We start from the raw sequence: 25,724 nt of genomic DNA on the forward strand, positions 1-25,724 counted from the left end.
AAATTTTTTTTTATCCGTGAAAGGAAGAATAAAAGAAGATTTATTCAATAGGGGTAAAGATAGGAAATGGAAGGAATTAGGCCTATGCAAACGTAATACAAGCGTTGGACGAATAATCGGTCACAATCCAACTCCCTACCTAAATATTTACTTGAGACGAAAAATTAGAACTCAAAATAAAAGTTACAATGTGTTTCGTTCGCCGCAGCTCAAAATTAGAAAGTGAAACGCAAAATGATTTTGTACAACCGCCACGTTGTGCGCGTAGTGCACTCCCGATTTCGGCAAGCCATTCTGTGCCTGAGCGATTTTACCTCCAACTCCCCCTATCCAGACGAGATCCGCAATTTTTTACAAGCAGAGATGACTCTCAAAACATCTTTGCCTTCATCTACTTCGCCCCAAAATCCTGCCGACAACAATTTCCTGCAAGGGAGAGTCAAAGTGACTGCCATTACAGAGTTGCGTGTTGCGGCCGACGTCCTTTTCGTACCGCCCCCTGTCGACCAGCCAGACGGTTCAGTCTTGCACACAAGAACGTCGAAGTCGTCTGAAAAAAAGAATTTTTTACAAGCAGAGATGACTCTCAAAACATCTTTGCCTTCATCTACTTCGCCCCAAAATCCTGCCGACAACAATTTCCTGCAAGGGAGAGTATGAGTCAAATAAAATTTAATTAGCTTTCATACGCAAAATGCAAATACAGTGTTACAGGCTTTACGTGGAAATTTTTGACGGCCACAACCTCAAGGAGTGTATGAAGTGAATGAGTGAAATTTTTTTATCCGTGAAAGGAAGAATAAAAGATTTATTCAATAGGGGTAAAGACAGGAAATGGAAGGAATTAGGCCTATACAAACGTAATACAAGCGTTGGACGAATAATCTGTCACAATCTAACTCGCTACCTAAATATTTACTTGAGACGAAAAATTAGAACTCAAAATAAAAGTTACAATGTGTTTCGTTCGCCGCAGCTCAAAATTAGAAAGTGAAACGCAAAATGATTTTGTACAACCGCCACGTTGTGCGCGTAGTGCACTCCCGACTTCGGCAAGCCATTCTGTGCCTGAGCGATTTTACCTCCAACTCCCCCTATCCAGACGAGATCCGCAATTTTTTACAAGCAGAGATGACTCTCAAAACATCTTTGCCTTCATCTACTTCGCCCCAAAATCCTGCCGACAACAATTTCCTGCAAGGGAGAGTCAAAGTGACTGCCATTACAGAGTTGCGTGTTGCGGCCGACGTCCTGTTCGTACCGCCCCCTGTCGACCAGCCAGACGGTTCAGTCTTGCACACAAGAACGTCGAAGTCGTCTGAAAAAAAGAAGCAATTTTAATATTTATTTAAGACTTACCCGGTCTCCATTTCCGTGAACATAACAATTCCACCTGAGTTTTCTTATAGTTCTTAAACGTTACTATGAAGATGCAATAATGAATGCAACTGAATTTTCACAATATCAATATTCACTTCATTGTTAAAAAAATATGATTAATATTAAATTGTACATAAATTTCAACTTTGGTAGGCATATAAATGTTAAATGAGAGCGAAGGTGAGCGAAGCATCTAATAAATATTTAATATATCTGTTGGCATGAAAAATTAGTTTTCACAAACCTTGCTACAGTGACATATTATGTCACAGCATATTGATTGTAACACGGCTTATTTTGATCGCTGCTAACTTCCAAACTCTCATGTTAAGGGAAATACTAACCAATATTCGTAGATCAGGAGACATAAATAGATCGATCACTGTCGTATGAGCGATCAGTTATGGTACAGACTTGTATACTTGCAATGCACCGCAGTGAGACAGGATGAGGTCAAGTAGCCTGTATCATCAATAAGGAGAGATGGTCTCATGTGAAGGCCTCCGACTAATGCCTGCCTATCGGAGAATCTTTGATAGATGACATGACTGGCCGATCGTAAGGGTGGCTTTGTGGTATTAATGAAAGGAAGGTAAAGTGGGGAGAGTGGCTGAGTTTGCATTTAATACAATGCCTCCTTTTTCGTAAAGCTAGAGCAACAATAATCCAACAACAATTTTGTGTAGCCAGAGCAACAACAATCACTTACGACACAACAGAGGATGTACATGTACGTAATAGAAAATTAATTAAGAAGATAGCATTATTGAAACTTTCACCACTGAGATAAAAACTGTTCTTACAATCTGTATAAACTAGGAATTAGTTTAAAAATATTTGCAACTAAATTAAAATTTCAAATAAAAAACCGATAGACTATCAAGGAGAAAATGATTATAGAAAACCGAAATTAGCTTATTTATTTAATTTTCCTCTTCATGCAAGAAATTTTAGTTACGTACACATAAGCTGCTACTTTTAATGTATGCAAAAAATGTTAACATAAATAGTAAATGCTTTCTCTCGTGGCCCATCTTGTCATACTAGAAAAACTTAACTGAAAACTTAACCCTTGCTCGTCTTGAACATATATGCATTAAATTTTCAATGTCGAGCAATCAAGTATAGATACAAGCCAGTCATCTGAAATGAAAATGAATTCCCGGCAAGTTTCATGTTGATGTAACTCTGAATCAATCAAGAAGGGCCTCCTCTCATCTTGTTTTTATGACTCGGAGCCACAATGCTGAGCGATCAGCAGGAACCAAAACGCCGGCTCTGTGCATCCCGAGGAACAGCCTCTACTGCCCAGCGAATGAATTCCAGATGAAGCGTTGAAGTTTGACCATGAATAATGGAGCAGCTTTTTGGAGCGTGCATGCGCCCGTAGAAGTAGCGCGTGAACAGAAACAATATGTGGAGCTTTACGTTCGCAAAGAACATAATAGAGTTTGCTAGGGACTACGAAAAGTTCCTGTGAATTGAAAGGTAATTACATACCATGTAATAAACAGTGACATCATTTAAGTGATTTAGGAGTATAATATAAAATATTGAGGTTTAATAATTGATAAAACAATTCTATAATATATATAATTGTGGCAATGAATCGATTCTATAACCTGTAATGAATAAAGACGTAACTCGAATAACTATTAAAGCAATACAAAACAATGTGTTATTATAATAGGGCACTATTATAGAAACGAAATATCACAATTTAACATCAGGTAAATAGACCGTATTGTTTGTTTATTTAAGAACATATTTGTAGATAAATGTAGCGAGAATTTATGAAATACGGCTATACATTTGTGCTAAATAGTTTTTTGTGCAATTTTGATTGCCCCGGGAGCTACGCTTAACTTAACTAAACAAAATTTTGTCATAAAATTAAATGCGACTTACGAAGACCAGATAACAAAAGAAAGAAATCGACGCAGTGGAGGTGATTGTTTATCAGCTAGGCAAAAGTTTACCAAGATTTAAATAATTACGTTTCATTGTGGAGTGGTAAAATATCCCCAATGTGATTCCAATTCTTGAGGCCTGGGCGTTTTAGCCACAAATATGTTGTCGAAGTGATCACGGGGCCAGGGGCTGGTGACGATCGATTTACCACGTGAGCTTATAATAGATTGTACAACGATCGGCAGGTTTCATTGAACTCAGACATTGCAGCTCTGCGATGAATATTTCTTAAGTGAATATTTTGTGAATTTAAATGCTATGAAGTGGTCCAAATTTTTACAAATTTCTACTCTTCCTCAATTTCTTCATCCGTAAGCAAACATCGCTGCGTAGCCTTATAAAAGTTAATTTTTTAAAGCGTGTACCATATATGGCGCACATCGCAGTTAAAGTGTTCAACAATAATTATCCTTCAGCAGCTGTAAAGACCTGTTTCAAGCCCACAAGTTTTTTATAATATGAGTAAATATGACGAGATATTCGCTGTTTGCGTGCAAGAAGGTTGCAGTAAATTCATTTAAAAACAAGTTGAGTCGTTCAAACATGACGCACCGGTATCAAAACAGAAACAAATAAAGTCTCTTCCAAAGACCTCTCAAAGAGAGGTTTGAGATATAATTTCAGAGCATAGATATGTACATCTCGAGTCTCGCGTTCAGACTGAGCGAAATACAATTCGGTTTTCGAGCGAAATGTATTTTTTTTATTTTGTATTAAGAACGAAATTTTGACTGAAAGCTAAATTTTATTAATAATGAGTTGAATCGTAAAAATCTTTGTTGTATGATTCACAATTTCTGCGCGAGACAGGTTAAAAAATTCGACCCCTATAGGCTCAGTTGATCGAATTTCGACCCATTCGGAGCATCGGCTTCATCACTCGTCTTCCCTCAAATAAGGTCTATCCCTCAGCCGTCTCTGGTCACAGCCGCCGTTTTTCATCCACAATTAAGGGAGCAGCGAACACTGCAGCTGATTATTTTCCCCCTCCAGATCAGCCTTGGCTTTATTATGTGCCGGTTAATCTGTCAGAAATTCCTATAGGCTATGCTGGGCTCATCCAAGTATTTTCTTAATTGTTCCGTCAACGCTACGGAATTAAATTGATGATCGACGTATCCGAGTATTTTTCTTTAGTTATTACTACAATACTACAGAATAAGATTGATTTATAACTTACCCAAGAATTTTACTACTTTTTGATAAAAACTACGGGATTAAATTGATAGTAGATTTATCGAAGTATTATCTTACTTGTTTGGTCAACACTGCGGAATTGAATTATTTTATTATTCATAAGTGCAATTTCGATGTAGAATGATATACTCGTACAACTCATGATGACACAAATAAAAGTTTTTGACGTAAATTCAGTAAACTGGAATATCTACTCCTTGACAGTTAATTTCCATGCAATGAGATTTAACAATTTAAAATAAATTTTTGGATGGATTTCATTTCATTCCGTTCATCCCAAATTTAATATATCATTTAAATTGCATCCGTACTTACCAGTGAAGAACTTACTATTTAAGAAATATTGGAAAAAATGTTACTACAATAAGGTTATGCAAATACATTTTTATATGTTGCAACCGCGTGCTATTTGATTGTCACAACATGAACTTAAATTAAGTTATCATTTAAAATTATAATGTTCAAATAACAATGGATCACGACTCTGTTGAAACTTTGATATTGTATTCCAATGTACAGCCTAAATTTTGGTTTTTTAGTAACATGTAACAAGCAGGATCTAATTATTTTTGACGAGTTATTCCATTGATAGTTATAATTACAGTTAATAGATGTTAGAAAAATTAGTTCTAAAACCGTTTATCAATGTACTAGTAATAGTTTCATCAGTCCTTCATCGGATTTACACTTTTTTGTTTCATCAATATATACGTAATAATTTTTATGGTGTTCTAAATATTCCTTTTATAATTAAAGAGAGTTTATGGAGTTCGGCGTGTTCTTGTTCTGTAAGGTCAAGTGATGCTTTTTGTAGGACGTTATCGCGTCAAGTCTCTCGCACATCCAAATCCTGCAAGGTTGAGTGAAGCTGTTTGTACAGGACGCGGTCAAGTCACTCGCACATCCAAATCCTGCAAGGTTGAGTGAAGCTGTTTGTACAGGACGCGGTCAAGTCACTCGCACATCAAAAGTATCAAATGAATTTGTCCTGAGCTGGTTATTGATCGAATGAAATTGTTCCGTCTCTTCCCTGACATGGTGAGTCTATATATTTTCATAAAGGTAGCTATATTGTAAAAACACTCGTATAGACACACAGCTTCATAACAATACAGCTATTGAGAGTCAATATCTACTGTCCGTTGAAAAGATTTGATCAAAAGGCCAGTCTAGTAAAATGTTGTGATGAGATGATGAATTCACTAACATCGTTTCATCATAAAATTTAATATATTATTTGATATCACGGTATTATCAGGTACCGACATGATTACTATAAACCTGGTTAGTTGAAATGAGGCTAACATGTCATTTAATAATACTCCCTGGAGCTCTGTCATGGTCCGAGGACAAATTTGGATTTTACGAGGAAATGAAATTGTTTGTAAATATTAACTGCAGAAACGAAAAAAATCATGTAACAAAGAGACCTTAAAATCGTCATCTGGTGACGGCGCATCCACTTCCCACTTAAACTTTTTGAAAGACGTGTCCCTTAATAAAAGTACGAGCAATAAAGAATAGTATAAAAAAATAAGCTAAAGATCAAGATTCAAACTTTCCAGGATTATTGAAAGGACCGAACATTCAAAATCCCACTTAACGGTGCCTGAGTAGAGCCGTTGCTCTTGAAGGGTCTAGCAAAAATATTTGAGTTATCTGAACCCGAGTAAAAATTTGATCGTTCTAATTTATTAAGTTGTAGGAAGCTTCCAGGAACAGAGAGGAAAATCCATTCGTAATCCACGCCATGAAATTTTTAGGACCCTATGTTTAAAGAACAGAAATTGTTATGACCCTCCATTCCAACAATCCAAAGAGGCAAAAAGTAGCTGAGAAATGACTTGCTTTAGTCGTTGCCGGCGACAAAAGAAGACGAGTCTCAGGGTGACGGCAGGGATCATGACGGGCGCGTGTGCACAAGATAACGTAAATGCGGCAACTTTTATTTGCTGATCAGAAAGGAGCACAATCGAGGGCTGAATATCCCCGAAAACCCATAACAAACTATGTTTTTAAATTTATTGATCCACAGCATAATAAAAATTTTGGTGCACGAGTGAAGTAAGTACTTTATATAATATATTGTGAATTACTAGCACTTATTACCAGGAAATATGGGTTGTTTCTTTTGTACATAAATTAAACGACACCTTAACCCTCAACCTAGAAAAAGAACTGAAATGTCTTGAAATTGTCTCCAATGAAAAAAACGATACGTTGAAAAAATACTTTTAATTAAAATAATACTTTGGGCTAACATGCGGGATGTCGTTTCGAGCGGTACGTTTGCAATGCTCTCAGAAATAAAATTAATCTCATTATTTTAGAACACAAGATGCATTGTGTGAATATCTTTAGTGTTGCAAACGAGACATAACAAAATAGGATCTAGTCTCTGAGATCGATTTATTCGAAAAGTTGACAGTAAATAAATTTTAGTGTTTCTTAACGGTGGTCGGCTGCAAGAAATTTGTTGAATCGACGTGCACCACATGACCATAAATCGAAGACAACGCTCGAGATACAGAAAAAAAGATCTAAGGCCGCAATGTTTGGCATTGGCGCCTGAACGACGGCCGTAAAATCACCGAAGGTCCCGACGACGCAGCCATAAACAAGAGACAGGGGCGCAGGTGCACCGCATCCAATATTTTCTTGCCAGGTTATAAAAACACAACAAATCTCAAATTTTCTTTCCTCCTTAAACAAATTAAATAAAAGTTTTCCTGGTATATATTAAAAATTGTGTATGTATGTTATTTATTGCGGTATTTCAAAAAGTTGAGAACAGTAGAATCGATGTTGGAGATAATTCCCACGTGTGGAAAGTGTTGTTTGATTTAACAAAAACAAAGCAGAATTGGCTTAAATTTATTGCTCAAGTTTTTTTTTAATTCCTCTGGCAAGATCCGTGATAGGAATTTTTTGATAGCCATGGATTAGTATCACTATGGATTTCAGTATTAAGAGAGTAAAATGAGCTTCTATAAGAAAATTACTGCTCTTAATATCTAAAACATTTAAAAATCATACTGGCGTATCAAGCAAAGGAAAATTTGAATTCTAAGGACCAGAATATTTCATAGGGGTTGTTAACAAAATACTTTTCAGCCATAAATACTGGAGCGAGAATTCCACAATGAATCTGTTTTTTGAAAATACAAATAAAAAATAGTTGTAAAATGTGTGGTAAGATCATTTTTTTGTGGATTATCGCTGTTGATCATCGCTGAATATTGTTAAGAAATAGCTGCGCAGCCCTGAAAAATTAGTCTAAACTCATTCATTTTTCTCAAGTTTACATAATTTTATGATCAAAATGTCACTGGGATTGTTGCCATTCTTCTGTATCAAATAAGTGTAAAATCGCAATTACTATATTTCATCAAGATGCTTTCTCTATCTATAACTAAAACTTTGCTGATACTTGCAAGATAAATGTCTGCAGAGTTCAGGATGAGCACTTGTACGAGTGCTTCAGTCTTTGTACAATAGTTCGCCATGCTGTGATGATTGATGTAAGCGAACGGTTGATCCTTGCACTTTCTTTTGCAAATCAGGTTAGAAGTTCCTACTTTTCCCCTAGTAAAAATGTCCGTGACAGCGCAGTTTTTTAACCCTCCATTATGCTAGAGCAGCTACACTCTCCCTTCCTTATAACACAAAATTAACCTCTGTGACGGTGGTCCTGAGAGCTCAAAACAGCGTTCAGATTCAACCCTCACATCTACTCCCTTACAACTTGCCTTTCAAGTTCGAACAGAATCAATAGAATCCATTTTCAAATTTGCGACCTTTTGTTTCGAATCAAGGGAGGTCGGCACCGTGAGTGCTCGTAAGGCAACATGGCGACGCTGACATGACTTGTATTGGACACAGGACGCCATATAGAATTTTCTTGATTGCCTCTCTTAGCGAAATTAGTTTCTGTACGAAAATTTAAGCAAGAAGTTATTGAAAATGTTTTCTAACGAATATGCTATTTTATCTATTCATACTCTCTCCTCGAAACCATTTTGGTCGATATCATGCAGAAGCCCTAATGTACGGTACTTAAAGTTAACTACAAATCTAATTTTGTTGTTAACGTGCAAAATCCTCTAAATAATATTTCCAAGAGTAAATAATGTGGATTAAAAGACCATAATAATCAAGAAGTTTATACAGTCATTCTACTCGGTGATTTTCTCACTGCTCTGATAACAAATTTCCGATCATCACAATTTCCAGAAACCACTTAATGTCGTTAGTTTAATTAGAAGGTAAATGAGACCATAGATAAGAAAAATAAGGTTTTTATTAAAAACATTTCCGGTTATAAAACATTCATGCGTGAGGAGCGTGAGCCTAACTGAGTTTGTCTTGACCGTCCCGACACTCCTTCAAACCACGAAAAAAATACGGAGCGAATGGGCGTATCGACTTCCATAAAAAAAAACCTGAATACGGTCATCGAATGTGAGGAAACATGCAGACGACTGAACGTTTTCATGATACGACTTTAAGAGTTTGGAAAAATATTATTGCTGAAAATATGATGAAAGAACGACGAATTTATTTGTGAAACTACGATAAATTTGAGTGGGATTTATTACTATGGAAAGTGAATTTAAATGATTCTAAAAAATTACAGATTACCCAAAACAAAATTTAAGGACTAAAAGATTGGAAACAGTAAAAGAAAATAAACAATGGCATTATTGATCTTTTTGCATGTAAATTAAATAAAAAACATTTTCCATGTATACAAATAATAATAATGAGAGATTGTAGACCCTTGCTCCTGCACAGTGTAGTGCTTGTATTAAGGTGCAGCCGCCTTAGCCCTACCTACCGTCCCCTTATGTACAGTCATTGTCAGGAAATCAATGTACACGCATCAAATAAAAATAATCCGTAAACGACAACATTAGTGCTTATTAACTAAAGGGTTTCTACTAAACGCTCCGTAAATCCGACATAGCACAACATTAAAGGGGTTTAAACTATCAGCCAAATCGATAAGAAAACTCAGTTAATTTGAGCTTGCTTGCAATGCGCTATGTTCATAACATCAATAGAGAGAAAGAATCGTACTAAATAATTTCCGATAAAACGATGCAAGGCTACAAAATCGTTTTCTCAGGCACGCAGAAAAAAAATCCAATTGATTTAAATGTAAGTTTTTGGCTGAAATTTCGCTAAAGCTTAAAGTTGATTCAACGATCAGAAGTCCAGGAGGCTGGGAAATTTCTCAAAATGATTGTAGCTAACACATGGAACGTAGGTTTTGCCCGTTAAAAAGTATTTTTGTAATGCCCATGTTTTAGCACGTAAAATTCTAAAACATTATCAGTTTTATGAACTTTATTGATATAATGTAAAATTCATTTACGTAGAAGATAAAAAACAGAGAATCCAAAAGTGTCTGTAGTCGTTTTGAATCCAGTATAAAGCGAGCAAATGAGAGAATTAATTGTACAACAACGACTTATCAAATCAAACTTTAAAATATTTATTCAAATGCCTTATAATCCAATCAGAAAAGTTCATATAAAACGCAAAAAATGACTAGCTGACGAACTTATCCGATATTTATCTCTCCAAAATTTTGCTACAAAAGGGTTTTAATTAATATTCTAAACATTTTCTGTTAACATTCTAAACATTTTCCATTGATGTTCTAAGCGTTCAATTATAATTGATATAATCTAATGTTACGTAAAATTTACAATACACAAATTAAACTTTTGAAGAAATGAACCAAAAACAAGAAGCAATTTCTCTCAAGAAATAGAAGAAAAATGGGCTACTCTTGCATCTTGAAAACTTGTTCCTTTTACGAAAAATACGAGAAATGTCAGGCGTTAGAAAAAGATAACTTGAATTACTTGGAGGCACGTGCAATTCAACCAGATTTCTTAGACAGACGGGATTTATTGATAATTTCTTAGGGAGCTAAAAGGTTTCTGTACAACTGCTAGTTGTTAGTGACTATGAGACACTTTTTCTGGCACATCCACTTATCATAAACCTAAACCTAGACATGATCATGAACGTCGTCGTCCACGAAATGTATGCAGCCAACTTTGGTAATAATTAAGCAGAAGCATCATCATCGAACATAAGATATTGCACTTGGTACGATATTTTGAAAAATATTTAATGCAAAATCTTTCAGACGATTGGAACCATCATGAACTTAAAAGAAACTATTGAAATAGTGCAAAGCGAGCATATATCGTGAATGTTATTGATAACGGAAGGCGGTTGAAAATTTTGACGATTTTCAATTAAATAAAAAACAAAAACCGCTTTATTTTGCAATTACGAGCAGTTCGTTCTGGATGTACTGCATCTTTTTCAGACATAGAAAAAAATGAAGTTTGATGCTGCGAGGCTAAGAACGCCAAATTAGTTCCCTAATGGAGCACAGACAAATTTATCGTGTTTGATCAATATTTAGATTTAGTACGAAACAATTTAGAATAATAACGAAGAAAACCACAGCTTACTACTGCGCCTCCAATTTTTATCTGCATTTTCGGATTGGTGTTTCCAATTTTCAGGATGATTCAGCACACGAGCTTCTGAATTGAAGCGCCTATACTATACAGGTCATTACACACAGCGTCCCTAAGCCCAAACCAAAGCCTTGCACGAATATTTTACATTAATCGTATGAGCTAATTCACCATTAAATATTATAGATCACATAGATGCCAGTAACATTTAACACGGGGCTCCGCATTAGTATGAACACTATTTATGTACAACGTTTATAAAAAAAAATTCCTGTACAGGGAAGTGGCTACCTCCATCACTAAATTTTCTTGAAACATTCAAGCTATTTATTATATTTAAAGATTCTTGCTATTGTCAGATGCCACCAGTAGGCAATTAACGTTTAAAAAAAGTAATTTTTACCTACAAGTGAATAAATTGTGAGACAATGAATCAAATTTTAAATCCTGAAAAACGAGCGAAGAATCCCAATTCGATGAATGTCATCAAAGTTGCACTATCATGAAATTTTGAACAACTCTGCTTCAAATTATAATTTAGTGAGGAAACAAAAAACTCCTTGAGAAGCCTTTGAATCGAGGTGCTTCTCAACGACAAATGACATATTGCTTTGTTAGGAGCTTTGAGGATTGTTCACATAGAGAAGGGATGGCACTCGTATCAGGATTTTAATATTAGCCATAAGTTTGTTGGTGTTTTTTTTTTGCACACGACAGTAGCGGGATAAGTTGTGCATATTTTGTGTCGCGTAAATATGAGTCAAAATCGGCGAGCATCTTCCGTGGACTAGGGACAGGTGATCGATGCTGCCAGATATTTTCGCGACTATGATGGTCTGAATCCTCAAGTATTACATATAAATTATTGATTTGTGAATTAGTTTCTATTGTTTTCATCACTCTGGTATCATCATGAAACATATTTTATAAAAAGACAAGGAATCAGATAATTTCTCTCGCTGCATTACTAACATTACATTAAGTAGGCGATATACAATGACTACCCGCCTTACATTGAAGCATCCACGCGGAAATAAAATATTAACACGGAAACAAAACGTAAAATACAACAGAATTCGCTAAGACAAACAGAAGAGAAGAAATAAGATGGTTTCATAAGATTTGTTACATCCTAATGCAGGTCTATAGACTCAGGATATCCTAGCAAGGCGGGTGCCAACACCGCAGCCATCTCGTGGAATGTCGTCTGCTTCTCTTGTTCTCCTGTCGAACACATACGACGTAATATTAGCTGCGAGGCATGGGAAAACATATATGGAGCAATATTGCAGAGTTAGAAACTCGTAAAATCTATTGAAGACCGTTGTAAATGCATTAAAGTTATCTCAAATGATCCTAGGCAAACTATGGCCGTTATACTGATGAAATGGGTTGACCAAAGAAATTCTCACAGCTAAGCTTTGTGAAATTTTATGCGAGAATGCGTTAGCGTTTGAACATATTTTTTTACTGCAAATATTTGAAATGAATTTGTATCTAAACCGTAAATTTTCTTTATAAATGTAAGAAAGGATACGATCCAATATTTGATTAGAAGTTTTCCATATTGAGGAAAATAGTTGTAAACAGTCCAACGATAACCAGACCTTAGATAGAAGTTTATTTTACGCGCTTGGTACCTTCAGCTAATTTAGTTTGGTACAGTTCAGATTGAAATTACGACAGTACTGCATTTAAGTGCAAAGAGAAGCTCTATTCTGATACTGGAAGGCAGCCTGAGCCGATTTTCATCGAAGAAAGGAGATCGGGAAATGCTTTGATAGCCCTTCGGAACAAGACTGGAATGTGTTTTAGACCCAAATAAATTCGAGTTCCATCAAACTATGTGTCTACGTATAATGAAGGTCCACCTCATTATTCTAGATCATCGTAGAACAGACGACGCTGTTAAACACAGAATAACAAAATACAATCTTACATTACAAATTCCACAACCTAGACATACTCGAACGTATGAACGATAAAATATTGTTTCAAAATATTCTAACTTAAAGGAAATGAACTTCATCCAACACTGAATACAATAATTTGCTCCTATAGTCAATCTAACCTGGATATTATCCAATACGGAATTTGAAACACAAAAAATTCTACTTAGTGTCAATCTAACCTGAAAATACTAAACCATATCAAACACTTAACAGGAAATGAGCTCTTAATATCAATCTTCTTATTATTAATCTAACCTGGACAAACTATACTTCATCCAACTTATACTTCAACCAACACTGAAGACACAAATTTGTTTTTATTGTTTATCTAACCTGGACAAACTATACTTCATCCAACACTGAAGACACAAATTCGCTTTTATTGTTATCTAACCTGGACAAACTGAACGTTGCTGGGGTCGTCGAGCAGCTCAGGGTAGAGCTCAGGGTTGTGCGTGTAGCGAGGCACGAATTGCTCCACGGAGCCTTGCGTGAGCAGCTCGACTCGCTGGTCGTGAGTCCACGCCACGGACCCGGACTCGCCGCGACTCACGCGCGACCGCTCGTCAGACCACGCGCGGCGCAGCGTCATCTGCGTAACGGCGCGTGGGGCAGGGTAAATTGAAAAAATTTAAAATTTGTTCTATTTGGAGTAAAGTTTAAATGCTGGAGAAAATTGCAGGACAAAAGTTCGATGCGTTTTCCTAAACACGGGAAGATGTGAGAGATGTTCAAAATGTTGAATGCCAAATAATTTGATTTTCAAGCATGTCATGCAATTCAAATATGAAATAGTTGAAGTAAATTGAGAATGAAGGCATAACTTATGATTGACTCACCTTTTTAGCATGCTTCATTATTCTTTTGGCTTCAAGGATAGGGCTGGTGCCATATCGGACGTGAATTAGAGCGTATTTTGTGCGCAGTTTTATGTCGATGAATTTCTCGCTGCCGTTGTCGTTGGTCTGCGTAATGTTTACTTCGCCAGCCAAGCGGTTCAATTGATTGCGATCTTCCTTAGCTCGCCACAGCTCGTCCTATTCATCAAAATTTAACTTAAGCGTTATTCTCGGTCAATTAAACAAAAAATGAATATAGAGGGCCCAGATTTGATTAATGGTGATATGCGCCTAAAGCTGTCTGGAATTTCTATCTCACAATGAAAGATGAGTGAACTCACCAGAGCTGATATTTTTCAGTAAAAAGTAAGAGATCAAATTTTATGAAAAGCATGAAAATGGAAGCCATATTATTAATATATTGAATCATAACATGTAATAACATCAGCGGAAAAAATTAGAAATAAATTATGAGACAATATTGGAACGTATATGAAAAATATAGGCAGTACGAGAAATATTCGTAAAAAGCGATAAATTATGCAGTTTTAATGGACAGTTCAATTACAGATATGACGACGACAAAGACGATTATCAATAACTAACCTTGACAAAGTAGAAGGAATACACGGAGTGGGAGTACAAGGACAGATCGAGCAGATAAGAGTTGTTGAAGACTGATAAGACGACGTCTTTGAAGATAGGATTAGCGGAGGGAGATGTCGTAATTACAGCCTTGCCGCCCACGCGCGACACAAGGAAGCCTTCGCCAAACGGCCCAGGCGTACTTGAGATCTCCAGCTGATGGGACAAAAAAAAAAAGAATTTCATTACCTAAATCAAATAATTTGAAGAATTTTTGTTTGCGGAAAAAGGACAATCATTGTTTTGGGTAAAGTGAAAAAAAAATCTGCATTGTAAACGTTGAGTAGAATCTGCATTTACAAGCGCCAATATAGAGTAAAGTAGGAATTTGAAACTGGTTTGATAGTTCCAGATTTTTTCACACTTGCAGATCAGATGACGGGAAAATGTTTTATTTTTGGTGGGTTACTTAGTAATATCAGTTACTTTTTGGTCAATTTGCAGTTCAGTTTTGCTCAGTAAAATAGCCTGAAAAATTAGGTGGTGTCAAAGAGACATGATACGAAATTTTTTGGACCAGTGGTCAATTTTCAATTAAGTGAATGAGATGCCGTACAAACAGTATTTACTAAAGTGAAAAGACAGCTTCAAACAAGAATTGCATGAAATATATTTGTATAAATGCGGCTGCAATCCGGGACTCGAGTTCGTTTCAAACAGACAAGATAATCTTTAGATTGAATTATGAATGTCGCCAGGAAAAAACCAGCCAACGGGAGCAACATGCAGCCGTGATATTTTCGGACTTTTTCCCCTTTTATCTGCAATGCCACAAGTCGCCGAGGTGACATTAGCATAAATCTGTGGTGTGTCGGGCTTGCTTCTCCTAAACGACTGGCAGATAATGCTAGAGTTTCCCTAAAGCTACGGCCCTGGCATATCTTCAGCAATGAACGCAGTCGCCGTGCTACGAAAAAATTATGTGAATTAAAGCACTGGATGCTATTTCTTTTACGGGCGTTTAGACTTGAAATGTAAGAATTTTGTCCAAGTGAAACATTCTGCCACAACTTTTACCTCGGTAAAAATATGCAGGATGCACAAATCATGAGGGAGAACATAAAACAAACAAAAGACCTTATCTTTCATGAGTTTTGAACCCAGGATAGACTAGAAAAGTGTACTGGGCGATCAGAATTTCAGCGTTAGTTTGACAGAAAAATACACCAATGATTCACGACACAGGATTTTTGTTGATAAAATGAATTTTAAATTAATTACTGAATTTGCAAGTGAGAAAAATATTCTTCACAGAAAGTTATGAAAATTTTTTAGATTAATTTCAAGTTAGCAGCAGGACTTTACCACCGGAAGTGGCATATAAGTGGCAAAGATACAATGCTATAAAGGGACAATAACCATGGACAATCACCTGATTGTGCAGCTATAGACTACACTTAAATAATAAATGAATGAGAAAGTTATTGTTACGTATAACTGTATTACGCTTTTATTGAATCCATTTAAATTGAGAATCATAGTCACATGCACAAAGTATTTCTCGATATTTCAGACAATCTCGCTCCATCAGCTCAAAATTGATCCCAGGGCAAGACTCCGGCGGACATTTCGATCAGGAGTTTGCCGAGGCCGCGGCCAAAGAGCCGCGAGGCAGGAGGCTGTAGCAATATCGCGCAGCCATGAGATGATACCAGCAGCTTTCGTCGAGCTAACAAAAACCCAGAAGTAGAATGGGAGGTAGAAAAGGAGAAGACGCTCCAAGGCTAACCAAGGCCAAGCATTAAAGCCGCTCGCTTTCCAAATATTGACAGGGCCGCAAAACCCGCATGAAAGCTCTTAGTTGATTGCAAAGAAAGTCAATGATTCCGAAGGCAAGGATTGGGCGCGCGTTGCGCTCTAGTGCTACAAGCAAGGCTGCTGACTTCTACTCCAAGCCCAGGTATTGGACAATATAGTAAGTTTTGGAGAGGATTTTGTCGATAATCGTTACCTAACACCGGCAGCTTCTTGAGACTAGATATTATTCCAAAAAAAGGGAAAGATTCAAGAAAAGAGTAGAGTTTTCTCATTAATGACACAAGCAAAGTCGTATTACACAGCCGTTGCAAAAGTAAGGTGATTTACATAGCTGAACCTCGGAAAAATCTTTAAGAGGTAGGATATAGGGCAACGAGAGCCCGCCAAACTCCATAAGAATGCACGATATCTCATCTCGAAAATATGGCTCAAATAAATCCTTACCTTATAAGTGGACGGCCAAAAGTCTTCTTTCAAAGCGGAAACCTTGACAGCATCAAGAGCGATGGCGCTGTCAGTTGGTTCTTTAAGCGCTTCAGCGAAGCCGCTGATGCAGAGGCCTCCTTCAGCCACGAACTGGGAGAACTGCGACCGAGCGCTGCGCCACCTCGGCTGCATTAATCGCGACGTTGAGTCCAAACCGGCACGCAAATAACCGGCATACGGACGCACTCCAGTGTCGCTGAAAGGCGACATTGTGTACGCGTCCCATAGGTTGTCGGTTGACGGCAAATGCTTGGCATTTGGCGCAAATGACGATTGCCGGGGCCAACCCAAATGAGGCGCAAGGCTTACCAAGTCCAAATTTAGAAGATTCAACCAGTCGGGTTTGTCTAGATAAAGATAGGGGGAACGTAAAATTAGAATAATTAACTGATCGAAACATGAATAAACACAAAATTTAAACATGTGCAGTAAAAATTTATACGACAAAGTTCAGTTAGAAAACCAATACTTGCAACTCCTTCAAAAAAAATTTTATTTTGTGTAACATAATAAATTGAATGAAACGAAACGCACAAACGATTAAAAATTCAAAACTTTGTAAGTTTTTGGCGAACTAGCATAAGAACAATAAATTTCGTAAAAATGAAGCTACAGCCAACGGCACGCACCGAGCTGGTCCCAGGTGCGTCTGTTGACGTTAACAGGATCGTTGGCGTTGGGCCTGTACAGCGAGAGCCGCTGAGGCTGCAAGAGATTCTCCGCTATGTCTTCCCATTGAGGATTTAGCCATAAACCTGCCAAGAGAGAGACACGCTCAACTCAGAACTAGCAACTGATGAGCCATGAGAAGTAGGACGACATGGATTATTTCTCTCGGAATAATCTAAGACATCTGCACTCTGCAGTGTGATCTCATGCACTGAGATCATTAGCAAACATTGTGATTACGAAGACAGAATATCTAAAAATCGGATACAGAGATATTGATAAACCAATTGATAATTAAAAAAATTTCACAAATCATGGCTAATTTAGATAATATAACAACTTTTTTCGACTTTATTATAAAATAGCTTTTACACATCTGTAAATTTTCAATTTTCTTTAACTGAAATGATTAAAAAAATTCAAATACGATAATGTGTTATTAAATAAAAAAAAAGGATCATTAGAAAAGAATCTCATGAAATAACCGGAGCAAATGAAGGATCGAAGTTAATTTAAAGTTTCATCCATTGAAAATGCTCACCAATGAGCGGATCGTAAACTCGGCCTCCAGGAAGATGAACAAGCTCCGTCTGAGAGTCTTGAATGCCACCACAGAAGTCAATGGGAATGTAAAGGTAAGGGTTGCTGTCGTAAATAATCTGACCAAAAGGAGAGCGCATCATCTCGCGCACCACCTCCCCAAATCTGTTCACGATTATCAGCGGAGTGCCGTTTTGGTCGGACGCTACGTAGTACTGATTCCGTTGAATCTACAAAGACGAAATGAGAAATTTTTTATATGACAATCAAAATACTAAGCCAGAGAACTAATCTAGAGACAAGAGTAAACATAGAGTATAATGGAAGGTTTATCAATGCATTAAAACATGATCAAAATAATTATTGTTCATTTGCAATTATTACATAAAATTCAAAGACAGTCATTGCATACCTGAGCAAAGATAAGGTGCCCCCTGTCGTCGTAGATGAGGGACGTGAGGCTCGCGTCACGCGCGTTGTAGATGTGCGTCACGCGGTCAGGGTGGCGGAAATCTTGATATTGGAACTGAGTGACGTTGCCAAAGTTATCCTTGCGAGCGATGAGCCGCCGTTCGTGGTCGTACAAATAATTAATTGAGAATCGTTCAGGCTTTACGGCTCGGATTAGAAGACCTCGGGCATTGTATTCGTACGACACATCACGAGCGTTCTGCGAAATGAAGCCTCGAAGGTTGTACTTGTAAACGCCTTCACCAAATCTTAAGATTTTATCTTCTTCGTTGTACTTCATCGGTATGGTGTTGGTTGAGTATGTCAAGGACAACATATTACCATTAGAATCATACGAGAAACTCCAGGGTTCCTTTCCTGACACTCTTATGAGTTGCCCGTCTTCATCGTAGGTGTAATTTTTGGTTGATGAGAGTGGCCTGACAACATAACTTGATGTGAACGTAGTGGTTTGAGAAATTCTACTACTGCCATCGTATTTAATGTTTTGAGTAAACACTTGCATATTTTGGATGTTTAGTGACACGTAAGTCACGCGCAAATGCTCGTCAAGGTTCCGTGTGAAGATGCCAGTGCCGTCTTGGATTATCGTTACATTGAAGTCAGAAGCGTCGTAGAGGAAGTTCCCAATGTTTGTGGCGACGCCGGTTTTGGGCGAGTAGGATATATGCAAGGGCTTTACTTTCTGCCCTCCGATTCGACCGGACATTTTTGTGACGCGCATGTTGGCATCATATTCATAGGCAAATTTAACATTGCTTAATCCCGCACGTGCGTTGTACTCAATGCGCATTTCTTGAAGCAGATGACCATCATAGAGATAATCTAATTTATACTCGAGCTCATCACCTTCATTCATCACTTGAGACAGTAAACTGTTCTCGCCGTAAACGAAGTTCGTCACTCCATCGCCAGACACGATCGTTTCCAATTGTCCCGCGCTAGTGTATCGGTACAAAATTTTTGACTCCATGTCCGGTGTAACGGAAAGCAAGAGACGTCCAGATGAATCTAAGTGTTGCCTATAGGCCTGCGTGGCGCCAGGAGCCGTGTACTTGAAAACGAAGGCTGAGAATATTGGCTGGACAGAGAAGTAGTGCGCAGTGCTGGCGGGGGTTGTGATGGAGCGAAGGCCCCCGTATTCATCATACAGGTACGTCCAGGTCCGACCGGACGGCAAACTAATCGAATTCAGCTGAAGATGCAAAAATGTAAAATATGAGAGTTTGGGTAAATAATTCAGGAGAAACTTATTACTGATTGAAATTGATTACACGAGCAGAGATCGGGTGAATTCATTTGAAACATTTAATATAATGAAAACCCTTAAATTAAAGATTAAAAGTACATCAAGGGGATTTTTTCAGCACCCAGAAGAAGCTTGGATGAGTGCCGGGAAATAAGTTATTTTTACAACACTTCTCCTTAACTTCACTTCTTGTTGTTTGTCTGTCAGCTACAAATCTTATAATCGATATTTAACACACTTCTACCTCTCTAATCGATCTGAAATTTCGCACAATTGCTTAAAGTAGGAGACATTGTATGAATCAATTGACACAATAAATAATTTTGAAAATTTAAATTTTTTCATTTATTAAAAAAAGTTCTTAAATTATTATTTTTTAATATATGGAAATAAAATTAGAAATTATTTGTAGATGTGTATTATAACATCGGAAACACTATATTCTTTAGAAGTGTTGTCTTTAAAAATTAATTTAAACGCATATTATTTAAATTTAGCTTCTATAGTGAATCAAATTGACTCATGGTGCCTATATCTTGCATTGGTTTTACAAAGAAAATATGACGTAACTATTTTAACTTCGTACGGTTATGTGGAAATCAACGACGAAACAATGCATATATATACTGTACTGAATATTAAGCTGTCTAAAAATTTAATTCTATATTTAAAAATAATTCGACAACATCAAATGCTTGAAAATATCGCTCGTAGATCTCATATTGAAATGAAATGTCCAGAACGTTTTTTTTTTGCCTTAGTACGAATACCCTTCCGAAACGTTGCGGACGACTGTTACAAGAAAAAAGTAATAATAAACACCTATAAAAGAAGCGCATCCTTTGTAAATCTTAATAGATACGAACATATTGGTCCGAGTGAAGAGCAACCGAAATAACTATTTAACGTGCGATAAACGTAAAAATTTTTGTTGTATGAACAAACAACGAGCGTTGTTTATACAAGGTACAAAACAAAAAGAACTTGTACGAAAACCGTTATATATTGAGATAAAAAACTCACCCGTCTCTCCGGGTGGAAAGAATACACGGTTGTATGGTTGTCAGTCGTAACGGTTGAGAGCACTCCGCTGGAGGGGTCGTAGCCGTACCCTACACGCAGGCTTGACCACTGCACCGCGTTGCGGCGGCCGTACCTGTCAGGACGCATACAATTTACACATTTATTAGAGTTTGTATGATTTTTGCAAACACTTGCCCTCTGTGTTCTTGTATTTTCTGGTATTGAATGACCCTATAAGCCTTACATTCAAGGACAACAAATATTTTCAAATTTATTTTTTCGGGGACTTGGCTCCACAATCAACATGTTAAACTTAATTTTTGCAATTTAAAACCAATATTTTTTCGTACAAGCTGATGCATAACATCTTTATTCAAATTACAGTGCCCAGTAATGATAATTTTTGAATGATAAATTTATTCTTTAACTTTAGGTAGAAAAAAAGGTAAACGAGTTCAATTAAATTACATTTAATTAATTAAAACTCCATCTGTTTAGTTTCAAAACAAATATCTTTTGATTTTTTGCTCAGTAATGAGTGCAATCATATTAATATATAACTTATACCGGTATGAATAAGCCAGCAGTCACAGAAAGATCAAAAATCAATCAAATTACAAAGGTTCGTTCGACCAAAGAAATTGTGCATGGTAAGAGGTACATTTCAGAGTCCATTTGTCGGGCAGGAACGTTAAGATCTTCGGTAGCAAGGCAAGATCACGCATGTAAACTAAGGACATTGTTAGCCATGAAGGAAGACCATTGGGAGCTAAGGAGCACTGCAAGATCTCCTAATGAAGTGATAAAGGCAGAGATTAGGCCAGACACGTTTGGCACACTGCCATAAGTAGTCCCATAAAACGCTCACGCGATGCTAATGCCAGGCAACGGCTCCGTGCTATGGATCAGCTGAACGTGACGTGGTGCTCCGTCCTTTGGGGTATAAAATGCCAGCACTAAAACCAGAGATCATTCGCTGCTACTTAGCTCTCGAGATAAAATGCCCGCCAGGAAAAATCCTCAAGATTTGTTCGAATGATTGCCTGAAGATAGGAAATATATTCGAGGCAGTTAACAGAATGGAAATGGTGAGTGCAATAAAATTGATGATAAGAAGGTTGAGAGTCGAGTAGGAAGTTCCAGACCCGAATACCTCAAGTGAACTGTACGAGACTCTCTCATTAACTATGCAATGCGGTGAACGCTCTTGATGTATTTATACTCTAATTGAAATGCTAACGAAGTAGAGCTTGTAAATAATTAATTTTGTAATGAGAAAGAGAGAGAAACCTTGTCTTGCCTCGGTTGCATAGCTGTAGTGACATTATCATTGCTCGACATATTACGGCGTAGAATCCCATTATAAGCAGTGCAAAATGAATTAGAAGAATATGCGCAAGCAGATGAATTATTCACCCGTCGTGACTCCAGGGAGAGAAAAATGATGCTGCGACAGCTCAAGACCTGCAGCAGCGCACCATTAAATTTGCATTCCCATTAGAGCTCAAATGCATACAGATGGAGTAAATCTGACTATCACGCCTCGCTGATGCGTTTGCTGTGCTCATCGTGATACTCTGTACGCGAGCGCACAATTCCTGAGCTTTACGCTAATTTCATATGCAGCTGAGGATGCGCAACTACCGAGACACCATAGGAAGATACGCTGAACATCCTTGTGCCAATACATCATTGGATGAATACGGTCCCAAGAAATAACAATAATTATTAATACTTTTGAAGTTTGATTAATACAGGTGAACATTGTTGCCAAAATTAGGAATTGAGTAAAATTCGTGTAATGTTGACCGGTAAAGAAAGGAAACATTCGCTCGTGAACCATGAGAAGCTGGTAATGGTTATATTCAAATAGACAACGGACGAATAGTTTTGATGCGTCTATTAAATCAATTTTGCGATACTTGTTACAGGAAATCAGAAGCGACTCTAAGTTGAAAAACATAATCTCGATTTAGAAGAAGGATCATTCGTTGTATCAAAGTTCAAAGATAAAACCACAGCGATTACCTACTTTTCTACAACGATGCGAGTTCGCTGTTTTAGAAAGAAATTTTTTTTTTTCAAATTCAGCACGTGGACGACCTTCAATAAATAAACATTAAACTCACCAGTCAATGAGTAAACTGATTTACGTATACAGTTCGATGTAATACTAATTCGACAGTTCTAAATAATATACTCAAGCCTTACTGAGGTAATTTTTTGATTTCCGTTTTCCTCATACTTAAAAGTGGCAAATTCTCCAACACGCGAAATTGTCGTGATTCTGCATTTTTTATTGAATTTTATGATGTAATATCAGAAGTAAATTTGCTCTCTAGTAAGCATAGGAGCCATTGAATTCTTCACTGCATTATTCCATTCAATGAGCTCATTCTAGTAAAAATTTTTATCACATTATAATAAAAGAAGGACTTTGATCATTATCCATGTTTGTTGCGCTTCATCAGACGAGTCCAAGTATCAACTGCACTCGTAGCGGGAGGCAGAATCCTACACAGCGTCATTATTTACGGTAGAAAGTTCTAAAATTGTAACAATTACAACTTGATTGTAAGAATGATAATAAAATATATATTTTTATTTTGATAACAATTATAGTTTAATTATACTATAATTACAACTGGTCAATATTAATTTAGTCGCACTTCAAAAGGCAATTATCGACTGACTCGTCATAGGAGATGTTGAGGGCCGGCAGAGCAGCGCCGGGAGAGAGGGAGTGTGGCGCGTGACGCGCGTCGTATGCCACTTGCAGCAGCGGCTGCGCGGCTCCGTTGCGCAGCGTATTGACGCGCGACGCTCCGTCCCATACCGAGCTGGCAACTTCCGTCCCGTTCAGCTGCAGAATGTGGGAATGCGAGATATTAATGCATTATATACCAAATTTGCAATGTGAAACTTTATATTACATTGATGGTTCTTAGACTATAGAACAGTTTTTTTTAATTAAAGTTACCAAATTTGCAATGTGGAACTTTATTATAAAAAGATGGTTGTTTAAAGAAAACCGTAGAACAGTTTCTTCAAATTGAAGTTATTTCTGAGAAGTGGACAAACGTGTACATGCATACACTCAAGTTAACAATTTAAAACTGAAAAAAATTCAAAGCGATACGAGTGGAATGAATTAATTAAATTTTATTTTCATAACTTTTCCATTACAAAATCTGCAGAAAGTAATAACGTAAAATGATAGAAAAAGTAAAGAGAATAGAGAGTATATGTAAGTGCGTAAATTAATCATTAATGTTAATAATAAGTCTATATCAAATGATATGTAGGAACTACTGCGAAAAGTTTTAAACGAAATTTTTAACACAGTTTTGTGTTATTTTTTTATAACAGTGTATCTCGATCCAAGAATAAATTCACTACGAAAAATTGCGCTCTGTTTACCTTTATTAAATTGGCAAATTGAGAGAAGCCAATCCTCACCAGGTATTTAGATTCGAATAATCTCCAGTCGCCAGTCTTCTTAAGCGAAGACTGCACAGTAAATTCTGCCTCAGGAAGCCCTGGACCAGCAGACAACGTGAAGACTGAAGGGACTTGCAACAGCCCGGCCTGTGCTGGGAGAATCCCCTCTACCAAGGGACTGTGTGGGACCGTGGTCCCTGAGACGGTCCCGCCCCAGGGCAGCATGCGGGACCAGCTCCCATTGGAAGCGAGACGCACGTGGGACGAAACGGAGCCTGAAGAACGAGAAATGATACGCGTGAACAATTATTGTGCTCAAATTTATTACGCGCGAGTTTAGAGTTTATTTGTTATTATTTAGTAAATCCCGCATCAGTAACAACAGAATTTTTTTAGCTAGATCAGACTCAGGCGTTCAACTTCAGACGTAGATTTACACAGTTAAAAAATCAAGCATGATTCACGTGGTCATTAATAAACATTATATATTCTCAACATTTCCTTAAAAATTTTCAGCTATGTAATTAGTAATATTAAGCTTTCATCTTGACTTTTTCTTTCCATTTATTAACGCTGATCATTTTTGATGGAAATAAAATAGTTAAAAATAGAACGACTTTACTCCATGATTGATTGAAACGACCAAGTTTCTAAAAGAAGAAGCGTTAAAAAAGCAGAATAGAGCCGCAAGTCGTTGAATATGCAGAATAAGGCGGGGCTTTATTTTCTTTCCCAAAGTTTCTTCAGAAAACTCTCGCAAGTACAGAAAAGTTTCAGATAAATGCACGGCGTTCATTCCATTTAATTTCATCCAACTATTTTCCGTCAGCCGCAAAACGAATCTAGATAATGCAATTACGTCAAAACTTCTAATAAAATTCCCCTACGTACTTTTTGAATCGTAGCTAGGAGTTACATTCTATTGCAAAACATAGAGTAAATGGAGAACACACTTCACGTCGACGAGCGAGCCAAAAGCAAATCGTGTTAAAAGCAGGATTGCACTAACTTAAGCCGTTCGGAACTGCTAAGTCCACAACACGACTCCCGAGCTGTTGCTGCAGTCCTTAATGGCATTCTGGTGTTGCGGGGCGCCTGCTAATAGACCTCGGGAGCCCCGTGAAATAGTATGGCGGTGACGGCAGTCATCTAGAGCTCGTATAAGCTCAGTGATTGAGTCTGCAGTTGTAATGTGACATCTCAGCTGCTATATATAAACTTCTGATCCTATTAATTAATGGAAAGTTTCTTTTTCACAGAGCAGCATTTGGTTTGGTAAAAAAATTATTACTTCACGAAAAAATAATAAATTGGGGTTTGAAAGATTCGATAAAAAAATAAAACTGTTCACTTTGCATAGAATGACGCATTTACTAGAAGCAACTCAACTGAACTCTTCCTTCACCGAAGTCTTATGAAGAGATGTCAACCTTCAACGATTTTCATGTCAGGGATGATTTTGATTTGAATAAATTGCAATTATGAAATCATAATGCGACTGCGAGGGTGACCAACTCACTCGAACATGAAGTGAAAGTAAAATCATTAGTTGAAGGTATCATCCAAATTTCAGAAGTGCGAAAATTTCAAACATAAA

General features: G+C 37.2%; 1 protein-coding gene across 1 annotated transcript in view; it reads right to left on the bottom strand.

Annotated features, from left to right (window-relative positions):
* Window positions 1-8,830: 8,830 nt before the first annotated feature.
* The window catches only part of LOC108679429 (teneurin-a), a gene marked incomplete at its 5' end in the record, with an annotated part of 81,290 nt that continues 64,396 nt past the window's right edge, over window positions 8,831-25,724 (bottom strand). The window contains 11 exon segments of the mRNA XM_047885510.1: window positions 8,831-12,278; window positions 13,401-13,598; window positions 13,846-14,043; window positions 14,452-14,646; window positions 16,693-17,081; window positions 17,364-17,489; window positions 17,945-18,173; window positions 18,356-19,609; window positions 20,687-20,819; window positions 23,380-23,549; window positions 24,146-24,402. Of these exon segments, the coding sequence (XP_047741466.1) occupies window positions 12,216-12,278; window positions 13,401-13,598; window positions 13,846-14,043; window positions 14,452-14,646; window positions 16,693-17,081; window positions 17,364-17,489; window positions 17,945-18,173; window positions 18,356-19,609; window positions 20,687-20,819; window positions 23,380-23,549; window positions 24,146-24,402 (3,212 nt within the window). The 3' untranslated portion in view covers window positions 8,831-12,215.

Source organism: Hyalella azteca, unplaced genomic scaffold (genome assembly GCF_000764305.2).
Source record: "Hyalella azteca isolate HAZT.00-mixed unplaced genomic scaffold, Hazt_2.0.2 contig2238, whole genome shotgun sequence".
Lineage (NCBI taxonomy): Eukaryota > Metazoa > Arthropoda > Malacostraca > Amphipoda > Hyalellidae > Hyalella > Hyalella azteca.